General features: G+C 42.1%; 1 protein-coding gene across 2 annotated transcripts; it reads left to right on the top strand.

Moving 5' to 3' along the window:
* The first annotated feature begins 6,592 nt into the window (after positions 1-6,592).
* ARL10 (ARF like GTPase 10) lies at positions 6,593-14,706 on the top strand. Of its 2 annotated transcripts, none has more exons than XM_088133919.1 (4): positions 6,593-7,013; positions 12,816-12,987; positions 13,611-13,786; positions 14,332-14,706. In XM_088133919.1, the coding sequence occupies exons 1-4, from the start codon at positions 6,819-6,821 to the stop codon at positions 14,524-14,526; spliced, it is 738 nt and encodes a 245-aa protein (XP_087990045.1). In that variant the 5' UTR covers positions 6,593-6,818; the 3' UTR covers positions 14,527-14,706. The 2 variants fall into 2 exon arrangements, with proteins under 2 accessions (XP_087990045.1, XP_087990046.1); XM_088133920.1 differs by having other exon boundaries at positions 13,686-13,786.
* Positions 14,707-15,005: the final 299 nt, after the last annotated feature.

The raw sequence follows: 15,005 nt of genomic DNA on the forward strand, positions 1-15,005 counted from the left end.
GACTCGGAGGCACTAAAAAAGAAAAAAGAAATAATACTAAAGCTCGTTTGCTCTGAAATAATGGGAAGTGTAACTTGTTCTTTATTATACTTTCCCGCCTTTCCTTCAGGAGCTCAAGGCCCTGTACATAACACTCCTTCATTTTTTCTTGGTTTTGTATCATTGCAGCCAACTTTACACCTTTATGCAGCATAAAGGTGAAACTCGAAAAATTAGAATATCATGCAAATGTTCATTTATGTCAGTAAGACAACTCAAAAGGTGAAACCAATATATGAGATAGACGCATTACATGCAAAGCGAGATATGTCAAGCCTTACTTTGGTATAATTGTGATGATTATGGCGTACAGCTTATGAAAACCCCAAATTCACAATCTCAGAAAATTAGAATAGTGTGAAAAGGTTCAATATTCTAGGCTCAAAGTGTCCCACTCTAATCAGCTAATGAATCCATAACACCTGCAAAGAGTTCCTGAGCCTTTAAATGGTCTCTCAGGCTGGTTCAGTAGGAATCACAAGCATGGGAAAGACTGCTGACCTGGCAGTTGTGCAGAAAACCATCACTGACACCCTCCATAAAGAGGGAAAGCCCCAAAAGGTAATTGCAAAAGAAGTTGGATGTTCCCAAAGTGCTGTATCAAAGCACACCAATAGAAGGTTACGTGGAAGGGAAAAGTGTGGTAGACAAAGGTGCACAAGCAGCAGGGATGACCGCAGGCTAGAGAGGATTGTCAGGAAAAGGCCATTCAAAAGTGTTGGGGACTTTCACAAGGAGTGGACTGAGGCTGGAGTTAGTGCATCAAGAGCCACCACACACAGACGGATCCCGAACATGGGCTTCAAATGTATTCCTCTTGTCAAGCCGCTCCTGAACAACAAACAACGTCAGAAGCGTCTTACCTGGGCTACAGAAAAAAAGAACTAGTCTGTTGCCCAGTGGTCCAAAGTCCTCTTTTCTGATGAGAGCAACTTTTGCATCTCATTTGGGAACCAAGGACCCAGAGTCTGGAGGAAGAATGGAGAGGCACACAATGCACGATGCTTGAAGTCCAGTGTGAAGTTTCCACAGTCTGTGTTGATTTGGGGGGCCATGTCATCTGCTGGTGTTGGTCCACTGTGCTTCATTAAGTCCAGGGTCAACGCAGCCGTCTACCAGGAGATTTTGGAGCACTTCATGCTTCCTTCCGCAGACGAGCTTTATGGGGATGCTGACTTCATTTTACAGCAGGACTTGGCTGCCACACTGCCAAAAGTACCAAAACCTGGTTCAATGACCATGGGATTACTGTGCTTGATTGGCCAGCAAACTCGCCTGACCTGAACCCCATAGAGAATCTATGGGGCATTGCCAAGAGGAAGATGAGGGACATGAGACCGAACAATGCAGCGGAGCTGAAGGCCGCTATTGAAGCATCCTGGTCTTCCATAACACCTCAGCAGTGCCACAGGCTGATACCATCCATGCCACGCCGCACTGCGGCAGTCATTGCTGCAAAAGGGGCCCAAACCAAGTACTGAGTACATATGCATGCTTCTACTTTGCAGAGGTCCGATATTGTTCTATTTCCAATCCTTGTGTTATTGATGTCATGTAATATTCTAATTTTCTGAGATTGTGAATTTGGGGTTTTCATAAGCTGTACGCCATAATCAAGGAAATCAACCCTGATTGCTCATTGGAAGGATTGATAATTAAGCTCAAGCTCAGATATTTTGGTCACCTAATGCGGACTCTTTGGAAAAGACCCTGATGCTGGGAAAGATTGAAGGCAAAAGGAGAAGAGGACGGCAGAGGATGAGATGGTTAGATAGCATCACTGAAGCAATGAGCATGAAAATGAGCAAACTCAGGGAGGCAGTGAAGGACAGGAAGGCCTGGTGCAATATGGTTCATGGGGTCATGAAGAGTCGGACACAACTTAATGACTGAACAATAACAACAACGCCATAATCATCACAATTATACCAAAGTAAGGCTTGACATATCTCGCTTTGCATGTAATGCGTCTATCTCATATATTGGTTTCACCTTTTGAGTTGCCTTACTGACATAAATGAACATTTGCATGATATTCTAATTTTTCAAGTTTCACCTGTATTTAGTGCATGTAGTTGCGCAGCTGAGATAACAAAAGTGCATACAGGTGTCATTAACATTTAAAAGTCGAAAGTGGATTAGAAGAGATGGTACATTTGCAAGACACCAAGATTTTATTGTGACCGTTTACTGCAGTTCTTTTAATTCTTTCCAACCCAACAGATTGGAAGGAAATGATGACTGTCTGCAGGAAAACTCTCCAGTGAGACTAAATTTGATATGGCAGGGAGAGGGTGGCCAAAGAAAAGGATTACGTTTAAAAATGGGCTGGTTGTGGCTGGAGGCTGCAGAGAAAAAAAATCAAGACAAAATTCCCCCAACACACCTGTATTTGGAAGAGGCAGGTGGGCAGCATCTCAGAATGTTTGGCCTCCTTTCTAAGCCCCTGTGGTCACGTGACCCAGAGCAGAACATATGCTACCCACTGTATTTCCAGGGACACATTAGGCACACTGATCTTAGTACAATTCATTTCTCAATAAATGGAGACAGCTACTTTTAAAGTTTCAACATTTCCTCTGAGTCTGTATTATTCTCCCAACTCAAGGCATTTCCCTTTTTTTTGGGGGGGGGGGAACTACATATATCTAAGACACGTAAAACAAGGTAAGTCATACAGAGCATGATTTCTGGAATTCTTTCCAACTTTTTTTTACCCATCATGGACATAGGAAGGATCTATATATTCCTCTCTCTTGTGAAGTAACTTGTTGAATCTGCATGCGTGGTGTGTGCTTCCACTTAGCCTTTGTATTGTGTCTGTGGCAACATCATGGGAATCCAGCAGAATAAAGATATTGGCTGGGGCACATTTTTTATCATGGTTAAATGCAATCGGTAACCCATCTCAGAAACTGCCTCTCATATGAGCCTTTTCTTTGCCTCTGAGGCCCCTCCTGTTGTTCCCCTTCTGTCAAAATGGTAGGAACACAAGAAAGTCTTTACTGTCATGGCCCCCAGATTATGGAATTTTTTCTCCATGGTTTGCCTTGATGGGGTTACACTTACTGTTCAGGAGTTCTTCTACAACCATTATTGTCATTGGTGGTCTATGCCTGGCTAGTATACCATTGGTAATAGGTGACCTATTACCTAACTCATATGGTATATCAGCTGTGCCCATTTCTGCTTGGCCATATTGATTCAAGTATTGATAACAGCAGCCCTGCATTACTGTAATATGCTGTATGGTGACATCTTTGGGACAAGTCCTGAAATAACAACTTGTACAAAATGCAATAGTAAGTTATTGTCTGGGATGCTGTGCGGTGCCAGCAAGTCTACAGATTCAGATTAATATACAAAGACCTGTGCATCTCAGGATCAGATTAACTTGAGAATCATCCTTAATTACATTGGTGTTGTAAGGAAGTAAGATCTTTCAGGGAGGTCCTGTTCTCCATATACTGTTTACCAAAAAGCTATGAGGGATTATTATGTTTATGTGCCATCAAGTCATTTTCGACTCCTAGTGACCCCACAGATAGATTTTCTCCATGATATGGGAGATGAAGCAAATGAAAAAATACCTAGAGCTATGGTAGCCTAAGACCAAAAGTCAACATGACCAAGCATTGATGTATGCCCAGACTCAGGCCTATACAGTGATGATTTATTGTTATTAAATTTATTGAATACATTTATTAAACACAGCATGCACTCCCTATTCTTATTGCACCTGCGGATTCCCAACCAGTGGCCCTGATCAGGATGACTTGGTCCTCTTAGGGAGGGACAGAATAGATGAAACAAACCCAGGATCAAAAAGTGAAAAGAGGTCTTGTAGGAGCAATCTTGTTCAGTGCTGCCATCATTTCCTTATATTGGCTTTCTCCAGCCATTAACTCCCCTAACATTATCTTTCAACAATTATCTTTTTATGGTTATATTTGGAAGAGTAGTATACAAATACTTTTAGTAAACATATGAAAATAGAAAAGTGCTTAAATATGCTCAAATATTTGCCTAGGAGGGCCTTTGCATAGCTTTACAAAATAAATCAGTTTCAAAAAACGTAAGAGCTATAACTTATCAAACATTATTCTAGATATATTTCTCTTATTCATTCCAAAAAACCCAGGACATTTCTACAATACTGTGGAACATTATTGCATTAAACCACGTTTTATTAAATAAACTACAGTATCTATGGTCACACAAAGCAGGCTGTGAGGGTCTGGATGGGGAACAACAGGCTTCAACTGAACCCTGGCAAGAGTGAGTGACTTTGGATTTTGGGGCCTTCTGGTGCTAGGGCTATGCCATCTTTGGTACTGAATGGGATTGCACTGCCCCAGACAGACCCTGTGTGCAGTCTGGGGGTCCTCCTGGAGTCACAACTCCTGCTTGAAGAGCAGGTAGCAGTTGTGGCTAGGAGGGCCTTTGCACAGCTTCGTGTTGTGTACCAGTTGCACCCATTCCTAGATCAGAGGGACCTAATCAGTCACTCATGCCCTGGTCACCTCCCATTTGGACTTCTGTAATGGGCTCTACATGGGGCTGCCCTTGAAGAGTATCCGGAAGCTTCAGCTGGTGGAAAATGCAGCGGCACAGGCAGTTATGTGTGCCCCTAGGGCAGTACATGTTACACCTCTGCTCTGCGAGCTGCACTGGTTGCCAGTTTGCTTCTGGGCCCAATTCAAGGTGCTGTTTTTGATCTTTAAAGCCCTTCATGGCATGAGGCCAGGTTACCTAAGGGAGTGCCTCTCCCAGATTACATCTGCCTCTCCCATCAGGTCTGGCAGACAAGGCATGCTGCGGGTCCCATCTGCCAGATAATTACATTTGGTGGGTCCCAGGAGGCAGGCTGCCTCTTCTGTGGCACCCACCTTGTGGAATCTTCTCCCCCCAGAAGTGAGATTAGCTTCATCTGTCTTAACATTCGGCAAGTCCCTCAAGACCTGGCTATGTGATGAGGCCTGGGGCTCCTGGGGGACAGGGAAGATTTTGCGATGGCTCCCTTATTAATTTTATCCCCTCCAGTTTTTTGTGTGCTTTTATAGTTTTTATTTGTAATTGTTTTTATGTATTTATTCTTTTTAATTGTTGTACACCACCCAGAGTCACTTTGTATGTGATAGGTGACTATATAAATATGATATCATATGATAATGATAAATAAATAAATGATAAACCCAAACCAAACCAAGTGTGAATTCAGCTATTAACTCTCTTGTGGACTTTGAAGGTAGCATACTCCTCAGTAATCTTTTTTATAACCCCCAACTGACTTCACACATAATACTAAGCCATAAACCATGGCTTATAAACCATAATAGATACGTTAATACAATGTCAAAATCAGGCAACCTATATTATAGCTTAGCGCCAAATGGGAACCTAATCATTGTGTTATTCAACAAGAGAGGGAATAAAATCACCTTCAGCATAAATGTCTCAGCAAGGCCAAACAGCATCCTCACCAAAACCTTGTTCCCTACTTCTATGGTGAAGGGGTTTTCTTAAGGAAAAAAAAAAAATAGTTTTACATCCTGAACTTCATTTTTATAACTGTAAGTGTTGAGGTGGCTTATACTCTCCTCAGTAGCCTTTCCTAGTTCCAGATATATGAAAATTCATTGTGGTTGCTCATGGTGAGATTCATAGACTCCACCTATCCCAAAGTTACCTTTCTTAACTCTACTTAAGGACTGAGCTCCAATACTGAATGCTAGTGCTGGGGGTGAGCCTACGTACTGGTTCAAATAGGCCTGTTTCTCTGTTGTAGAGCTGCTTGGGTGCATTCAGCTCATTAGTCATGTGTATAATAAAAATTATTTGTACTTCCTTTGCATCCTGTCACTTCAAAGTTAAACATACTTCATGTGACACCCACTAGGTAACTGCATTTCTAAGCCAACATTCCTAAGATTGCAGTAGGCAAACACATTTCATTCATGTTTACTTGGAAATTAGTTGAAGGGCTTATGCAATCCTGAATCCAAATGTCTAATGGACTTCAAGAACACCAGACAGTGGAATTAGGTGGCAGGAGAAGCATAAAGTTTGATATTGAATCAAGTAGGTAGGTTATTAGATCAGTGAGTAACACACACCTCTACCTGCAAATGGCCCCCTATCTGTGACATCTGTAAGCAGAGCAGAGAAACATTCCTCCCCACAATCTTTTGGAATCCCAGCCTCTTAGTTTCAATACAGAGAAAAATGGGCCAGTATAACTAGTATAAAGCTATTCCCTCTATTTTTCCACTTACAATGGGAAAAGCAACGTTCCTGACCCTGACGTATTTGCTGTATATGCAGGACAGGCTTTTTTGTTTTTAATCTAGTGTCCTTCCGAAGTGTTGAACTACAATTCCCATCATCCAAACAAGCATGGCCGTGTTGTTTTGAAGTTATCACCCAACATGTGGAGCCCATCACCTTGAGGACGGCTCGTGAGGACCAGCAAACTCTTGGTGGGAACTGGACAGAGCGAGCCCGTCCCCTTTAAGATGACGAGTGACGTCAGCTATACTCGGCCCACGGCTTGCCGCTGTTGCCACCGGCCGGGAAATTCTCCGGCTGCTGCTTAAATTAAGCGCGAGCGGTTCGATCAGCTGGAGGTGCTTGTCGGAGACTTCCTAACAGGCGAGCTGCTGAGCTCGGTTGCGCCGGGGGACACGCGGCCGAATAAAGGAAAGGACCTGCTAAACCGAGCAGTAACGCGGGGAAGCTTCCGGCCGACCGGAGATCCCTGGCGGCCGGTTCCCTGGCCCATGGCTCCTGCTGGTGCCCTCAGACACCTGAGCTTGGCGCTGGGAGCAGCGGTGGCAGCCCTCGGTTCCCTCCTTTTCATTGCGTGGAAAATGTACTTCCGAGACCCCAACGACAGCTGTGTCGGCTGGAGAGGACGCTGGGAGCAGCAGCTGGAAGCGGAGCTGCGAGCGCGTGAGGCGCATAAGGAAGCGGAGGTAAGGGAGCCCCTCTCTGCAGCCGGCTCTTCCGCAGCCTGGAGCGAATGCTTCTGCTCAGAGAGCACTTCGTAGCTGCATCCGCCTCTGCCTTGGAAATGGGGGCAGAGACGCTGCGCGTGGCTGCGACTGTAGGGAAGCGTTTAGCAGGTTTTTAGGAAACAAGATTATTGTCTGGGGCTGTTGTTATGTTCACCTATGACAAGCTTAAGATCTTAGTGGTTTGTGTGTACAATCTCCGTTTATGGGGCCAAAGGAAGATCTTGAGAGCCAGTGTGGTCTAATGGTTAAAGGTGCCAGGCTAGAAACTGGGAGACTTGGGATTTTAGTTTAGGCACAAGCTCAGCTGGGTGATTTTGGGTCCCTCATGCTCCCTCTCAGCCATAGGAAGAAGCCAACAGCAACCCATTTATGAATTGGGGACTTGTTCAGATAGCTTTGAAGAAAAGCAGAAAAAATCAGGGTGAGAGGGTGGGGCTTAAGAGACCAGCCCTATAAGGATGAACTTCTAGGGTTAATGGACAAATTAATCATTCACTAACATTAAGGACCTAGAAATTCAACTGCTAATCTGATAAAATTGCTTAAGATAATGACAAATTATGCAATCTTCTTATCAGAGGCTGGAAAGCTGCCAGTACAATATTTATTGAAAGGAGACCAATAACAAGGATCAGGAAATAACAGATAAGTTGTCCCAATTTAAGAATTGAAAAACATCATAAAAGGTAGTAGAATTATAAATGCCATTAAGAAATAAGCTTGCTGAGAGGAAATTAGACTTCTATAAAAGAAAGTCTTGCATCACCTTTTGGTAATCTTGTAGAGTGATAAAGAAGGTATAAAAGGTTAAATCTAAAAATATTCCCTAGCTAGTTATTTTAGAAACTGTTTGACAAAGTCCTTCATGAAAAGATTCTGAGAAGACTTATGGTAGAACTTCATGGACATGCACACACAGAGTCATACTGAGCCCAACAACTGCATATAGGATTGCAAACTTCAATCTTAATTTCTATGGTGGCACCATAGAAATATATGGAAGGGAAGTCAAGAGGACTGTGATTAATTGCTTGGCTGTTAAGCTCTTCTGGACTAACCTCACCTTTGATCAGGTGCTGATTTTGCCCTTCTAATGCTACAGTCCAGGGTCACCCTTTAATGTTGAACGGTGAGAAAGTTAGGCAAAAGAAGTAAGATCTCACATAATTCATAACTAGGTTCTGGGATATGCTGACAGAAAATGTAGTAATGGCCACCAAGTTGGAGAGCTTTAAAAAGAGGATTAGAGTCAATTAAATGAAGGCTAAGCATCAATTATAGGACCAGTTTGGTGTAGGCATCAGGCTAGAAATAGGGAGAATGTGACTTTTAGTCTTGCCTAAGCACAAAACCAGTTGGGTGGCCTTGGGCCAGTCACTTTCTCTCAGCCCTAGGAAGGAGGCAAAGGCAAATCACTTCTGAAAAACCTTGCCCAGAAAACTACAGGGACTTGTCCAGGCAGTCTCTGAGAACTGGACACAATTGAACGGATTTTTTAAAAAAATTACCTCATGTAACCACTCTCAATATTGTTTCCTGGTGAAGATGAACAGGAGGGTACTACTGAGTATTGTCCTCTCTTGTGGGTTTCTCACAGACACTGGCCACTATGGGATCAAACTCCTGGACAAAATAAGCTTCTGATCTGTTCCATTGGGGCTCTTCTTACATTTTGGTGGTAACAGCTTATAAAAGTAATACACTAAAAAAAGATAACTTTTTGTAACAAAGGATTTTGCAATGTGAACAGATTTAGAGAGGAGAGAACAAGGGCCTGCAATTGGGTGAAGATGAAAAGAGGCAGGCTTTCTCAGTTGACTTCCTCATTCTGTTCCTGTGTAGATTATGAAAATTCTCCTAATGCCACTGTTTCTCTCATTATCATAAAAGATTCCTTAAGATGCAGTGCTAGTGAGGGCTCCGCCTCTTCTAGGCTAAGTTGGTTAACTTCCTGAGCTTTTATCCAGGTATCATCATATGTTGGTACAAACTATTTCTTGAATAAATGCCCAACTCATTCTGATGGCTGGAGCTGACCACAGTGGTCCATGTCTCAGTCATTTCTGGTTTGCTATACATAGAACTCCTCTTGACGAGTGTTTCCACTTGTGAAAAATGTGGAAGGCTTGTTGCTTTTGTTTTACTCATACTACACCAGTCTTATACTAATACCACTGACTTCCTGTTTGTTTTCACTGGTATAATTCAAGGTGCTGGTACTTATCCTTACAGAGGTAGGTAGAGGATTTAAAGGACTGCTACCCCCATGTATGAGTTTGCCCATATTTTTATAATAATGTTAGGAAGTTTTTAATGAATTCTTTCACCAAGAAAGGCAATACTGTATGGAATTTCTATGTAGGAAGGTTAAGTGTTGGCTGCTTCCTTGTTTTGTTTTGAATGACAAAGGTTATCCCTTTATTATCTGTAAGGTTTATAAACTGCTTTAATCCACTAGGTTCTAAGTAGTATATAGGAGGTAAATACAGTTAATAAACCCCCCTTTCAACTCACAAAAATTTTATTTTCATCTTTTGTGCTAACCCCACTCAACTATTCAGTCACCAAAGCCCTCCAATCTCTGGAAGCTGTGAGATGGGGGCCAATTCCTACTCTTCTGGTGAAGGAGGAGAGGTATTCCAGATAAGGATAGCCAGGACTGAGAATGCCTCCTCTGTGTTCTCTCCTGTCCTACTTCTTGATAGAAGCGGACCTCTGGATTAGGCAGGCAGAATGAGTAACAGGATTACACAGCTTCCTAAAAGCCAGAATGAAAAGGCCTCATCACATACAGGGGAGAGGGGTATTTTCTAGAGGAGGGGGGCAGGTACTAAGGCATGCTTAACTATCCCCTGAAGGTGATGGTCTCAAATTGAGGGGACATGTAGCAAACCCTACTAGATCTTACCAGCTGACTGGATCTTATCAGGCAGGCTGGTGTTATAGGAAGAAGGTGGTCCTACGGACACCTAGGCCCTGAACCATAAAGAGCTTTAAAGGTGAACACCAGCACCTTGAAGGAAGCCAACTGGCAACTAGGGCAGCTCTTAAAGATGTTACATAGGTGCCTCACGGTGTATCCATCAGCACCTGAGCTGCTGCATTCTGGACTAGAATGCTCCAAATCCTCTTCAGGGGCATCCCCATGTACAGCACATTGCAATAGTTCAATCAAGAACTAAGGCCTGACTGACATTGAGTTATGCCTGCCTTTCCTGGAAAGCTTACAATTGGCACACTAAATGGATCCACTAGCTCAACTTTCCCCACTTCCAGGTAACATTACAAAACATTTCCTCTGTCCCCTCATTGGATCCTATCCATCTAGCTTCCAACTTCGAACACATATGAGAATTTTGTTCATGAAATAACCGGCCCATCATATCCTATGCTTGGTGGGTCTTCCAGCCTGCCCAAGTCATTCTAAACCAGGGATTCTCAACCTTTTTGAAGCTGCCGCCCCGCTAAGGAGCGGAAAATTTTTCAATGCCACCCTTTGTGAAAATCCTGTAATTTAGGGTATGGCGGGGGGGGGGGGAGTTACTGAATTATAAAAGGCAAAAATTTTAAGTAATTTTTTTCAGTAGACTTACACACCAAATTTATTCAATTTAACTCGATACTTTTGCCCTGGAAGGTAATTGCATTCCTTTTATTAAAATTAAAATGACTAATGCAAAAAAAATGCTTAAATGCTCTTTTATGTAAATATGTTTATTTCAAAATGCTGTAAATACATTTATTTATTTTTTTGATGCTTGTTTAAATTTTTTTAATTTTTAATTTTATTTTTTTAATTTTTTGCAAATGCTTTTTTAATGTTTAAAAATTCTTTATTCTTAATTAGATAATTTAAAAAAAATAGCAAAAAAATACGCTAAAAGAGTAATATAAATGAAACATGCTTGATTATGTCAGTGGGACGGTTGTGCTTGATGGTTCAGAGCCATTTTCTGAACGTTCAGTTCAATATTGTTAAAGAGATGAAGGCGCAAGTCCCCTCTTTCCACGATTTGGAGTCGACTTCTCTTTTTTGTAATTAGATCAGTCACAGCACTGAATCCTCGCTCGACAAGGTAGGAGGAAGGGAAGGCAATTAAAAATTGAAGCTGCAAATTAATTCCATTGAATTAAAAATATGATGAGGGAAAGATAACTATTTCTCAAAATTAATAATTCATGACCACGATAAAGAACTAATAAGTGCACTTACCTAGCCGACTGGCCAAATAAACAATGAAAGTAAATCGAAACTAAGGGGAAAAAACAGAAATGAAGCCAACGAAAAGCAACTCAAGAAACCCAGGTCAAATCAAACATTCATATTGAAAGGACGCTCAATGCACGCGCTGCGATTAATCACGCGGGAAAACAGCTGACGCATGCGCTGTGCTGGTTGGGATCAGAGAAGAATCGTAGTGTCGAGTTCTTCAAGATCAGCCTACCTAGAATACAAATTCATCTCACCATTCTTAGAAGTGCGTGAGGGCAGCCGTCGCGTAAGTTCGTTTTATTGCTGGTACAAATGGTGTAAACCGGATAATCGATTTAATAAATTTTTGGGGGAGTTTTAAAATTAAGTTCGAATGTCAAAACATGCTCATCGCCCCTCTACCTCCCAAAACATGCCCACCGCCCCCCTACCGCCCAAAACAAGTTCACCGCCCCTCAGCATCCTCCCACCGCCCGTTGAGAACCAATGTTCTAAACAGTGCAGCTGAATGGCATTCCACAGATGCAAGAAAGGCAGAGAACAAGTTCTGCTTTGCTGCTCTTATCACTACAAGGTAGGCTTGAACTTGAGCTTAAGGTTGTTTTCTATCTCCTTATACTTGCTCCTCAAATTCTGCCAGTGACAAGCCAGGTGTCTCTTCACCCATTTCATTTCATGGAGCTCCTTGAAAAGCCAAGGAACCCTCTGAGATGATTCAATGATTAAGAGACCACACAGGAAAAAGCCTAACTACACCTTGGGTCATTTCTGTTGTCTAAATGCTAATCAAGTACTTGGGAGAACTGCCTTCTAGATTGCTGGGAAATTTAAATCTTATCTTTAAATTATTCTAAATGCACTTCTGTGAATGAGTTCGAGTGTCATTCTCTATGAATAGGATTTTAAATGTTTTCTTGTCTAATTACCTGGAAGTTCTTTCTATGCAGCCATTGATTTATTGTATAAATAAATCTGTTTCTCCCTTGTTGGTAGTTATTTGAAGTCAAAGACAGTTGAGGTTACTTAATCCACTCGGGCATGATTTTTTGAGTGTCCCCTCTTTCCACATAAACTCTCTGGCTCTTTATTGGCACCAGTGCTTTCACTCCATCCCCCATCCCCAAATCCTTCATAGTCACACATAGTGGTACTAATTAAATGAATCAGTGATAGAGGTTTGGAGCAATTACTTTTATTTATTACTCATATGTGTGATTTATCATCCTTTCTTTAAAGAATGGGGTCCTAAATTAATCTACCATCAGCCTCCAAATTGGACTAGGGTAAGTCATTATTCTTCCCTAAAGCTGTCAAAAATAAGTGACCAATTTGCTAAATTTATAGATCAGCTATGCTCTTGACAAGCAGGAATATCCTGAATACTACCCGTAACTTAGATTAATTATCTTTTCCTGCTTGCCAAGTGTCTCATTTGAATATTTTAGCACAGCCATTTTTTTCAGTGATAAGCCAGGGTTACAAGGTTTTCCATTACATTTTAACCAATAACAACTGCTTGAACTAAACCTGAACTCTTTTTCTCATAGCAGCCACATTACTGCGAATACCAGGTTTTGGTTCTCGGTTTGGATGGAGCTGGAAAAAGCACCATTCTTCACTATGTGTGTAGTCCAGAAGCCAAGAAGTGCATAGCACCTACTCAAGGCTTCAACTCAATGCAGCTGCAGGCCAGCGGGCTCCAGATGGACCTTCTAGAAGGTAAGTCCTGTTTGGCAACAGGGCATAATCTGCAACACACTGCACGTGGGGCAGGGTAAGGCATAGTAATGTATGAAAGATCGGTGAGAATCTTTTTCCCTTCTATCATACCAGTCACTGGCTTTGTTCACAGAAACTACACATAACTTGATAACTAACTCAGTTTACACCATAAACTAAACCTCAAAAAGCCTAACTAAAGTTAACAAACAAACAACCCATTTTTTTTAACCTGACCTGTGTTAGCTCGGCATTGTTTTTCTATCTTGTATAATATTGAAGGAAGGGAAAACTGTGTCTAGAAGCCTTTAGGCTTGAATTGAATTGATGTCTTCTGTGCTGGGAATCTCTTATTGCTTGCCCATTTTTGCATTTTTTGTCCTGAATAATGCCTGGGAGACTGATACAATGACTGATGCAATAGAGAACATTCTCCCTCTTATCTAAATCCACATCTGTATTTAAGGTATGGAAAATATACCCAAGATATGCTGTAAAGAAATATTTCCTCATGATTTGTTCCTCAGATGTGGGCACTGCAATTAAGCACATCTGGAGGGCATCAGAATGGGGAAGAATGCTAGTCAGTCAACTCGGGGTTTTTTTGTTCTTTGTTATATTAGTTGGTGGGAGCCAGAATCTACGCTTCTACTGGAACCAGTATCTGAGCAAAGCCCACATTTTGGTGTTTGTTGTAGACTCTGCAGATGGCCCACGCCTTCACATTGCTCGGCAGGAGCTCCACTGCCTGCTAGCTGAAGACCCTCAGCTCCCTTTGATAGTCTTAGCTAACAAACAGGTGAGTCCCTTGGTATCCTTCACCTGTGACATTCTAAAATTGTAGCCTGATATAGCTGGACTTGTGAAGAGACAGCAACGTACAATTTTAGAACTGCATGTGACTCTCAGACTCCTTTAACCACACAATCAACCTTCCTGGTTACCTTTCTGTGCTTCCAAAACCTCTAAAGTTTGCAATGATGCAACCAAAATATAACAGTAGATCACCAATCACACATTTCTCACTAAGTTCAAGAAGTGAACAAAAGAAACGGGAGGGAGGGAGGAAGGAAGGAAGAAAGGAAGAAATGGGTGGAGGGCATGGGGGCAAAACAGGAAAATAAACTCAGAAAATTTCTGATCTCTTCCATCTTCTGACCATCCTGCGCACCACAATCCTTTTGCTTTGGAAAAAGTAAGTACTGTCTCAGCCACCCAATAGTTGCCCATCCAATTCAAATGCTAGTCCTTATCCAAATGAAAGTAGATACAAAATTGTGGCATAGCTCTCTTATAAGAAAAGCCTTAAGGTTTTTAAAATAATCATTTGTATATCTATTCTAGGACAAGAATGATGCCCTGAGTATGGCAGAATTGCAAGAGGAGCTGGCCTTGCACAATCTGGACAGTCAGAGGAAATTCTTTCTCTTGCCCACAAGTGCTACTTATGCTGGGCTGGCCACTGCAAACAGTGTTCTTCATTTGAAGCACCTGCTGGTCAAACTCCTCGCCCATTCAAGCAAGATGGACTCTCTATGACTGTTCCTCTCAGCAAGAACTTGAGGGGTTTTTTCCAGCATGGTCAGGAAGCCTTTGTTCTTAAAAGCCCACTTCTAAGCATTCACCTAGAGATAATTCCCATTGTTTTAGGTAAGAAGGAAGCAAAACAAAGGCAAAGTACGTTGCTTGTGGGGGGGGGGGGTAGGGAGGACATTAAACTCAGAGACTAGCTACTGGAAGCAGCTGCTGCTCTTTTCACAATCCTAAGGAACTATAATACCAATATTTGCACTAGGACTTTACTCTTCTTTACAGGATCTACCACAGTTGACTTTATAAGTAGAAAGAGATAATGCAATGACTTTACATGGAGGTAGCCAAGACTTCTCTTTGTTTGCCTATGAAATGGACTTATTTCAAAAGCTGGGGATTAATCTTGGCCCATGAAGGACTACTTCAGCCGGGTTGCAGTTAATGGAAAGTGGTGTGCACTGAAACTGATGGCCTTTCCAGGGTTT

The sequence above is a fragment of the Python bivittatus genome, unplaced genomic scaffold (assembly GCF_059951505.1).
Source record: "Python bivittatus isolate LINGU-HERP-01145 unplaced genomic scaffold, Pbiv_v1 ctg000080_np1212, whole genome shotgun sequence".
Taxonomy (NCBI): Eukaryota; Metazoa; Chordata; class Lepidosauria; order Squamata; family Pythonidae; genus Python; species Python bivittatus.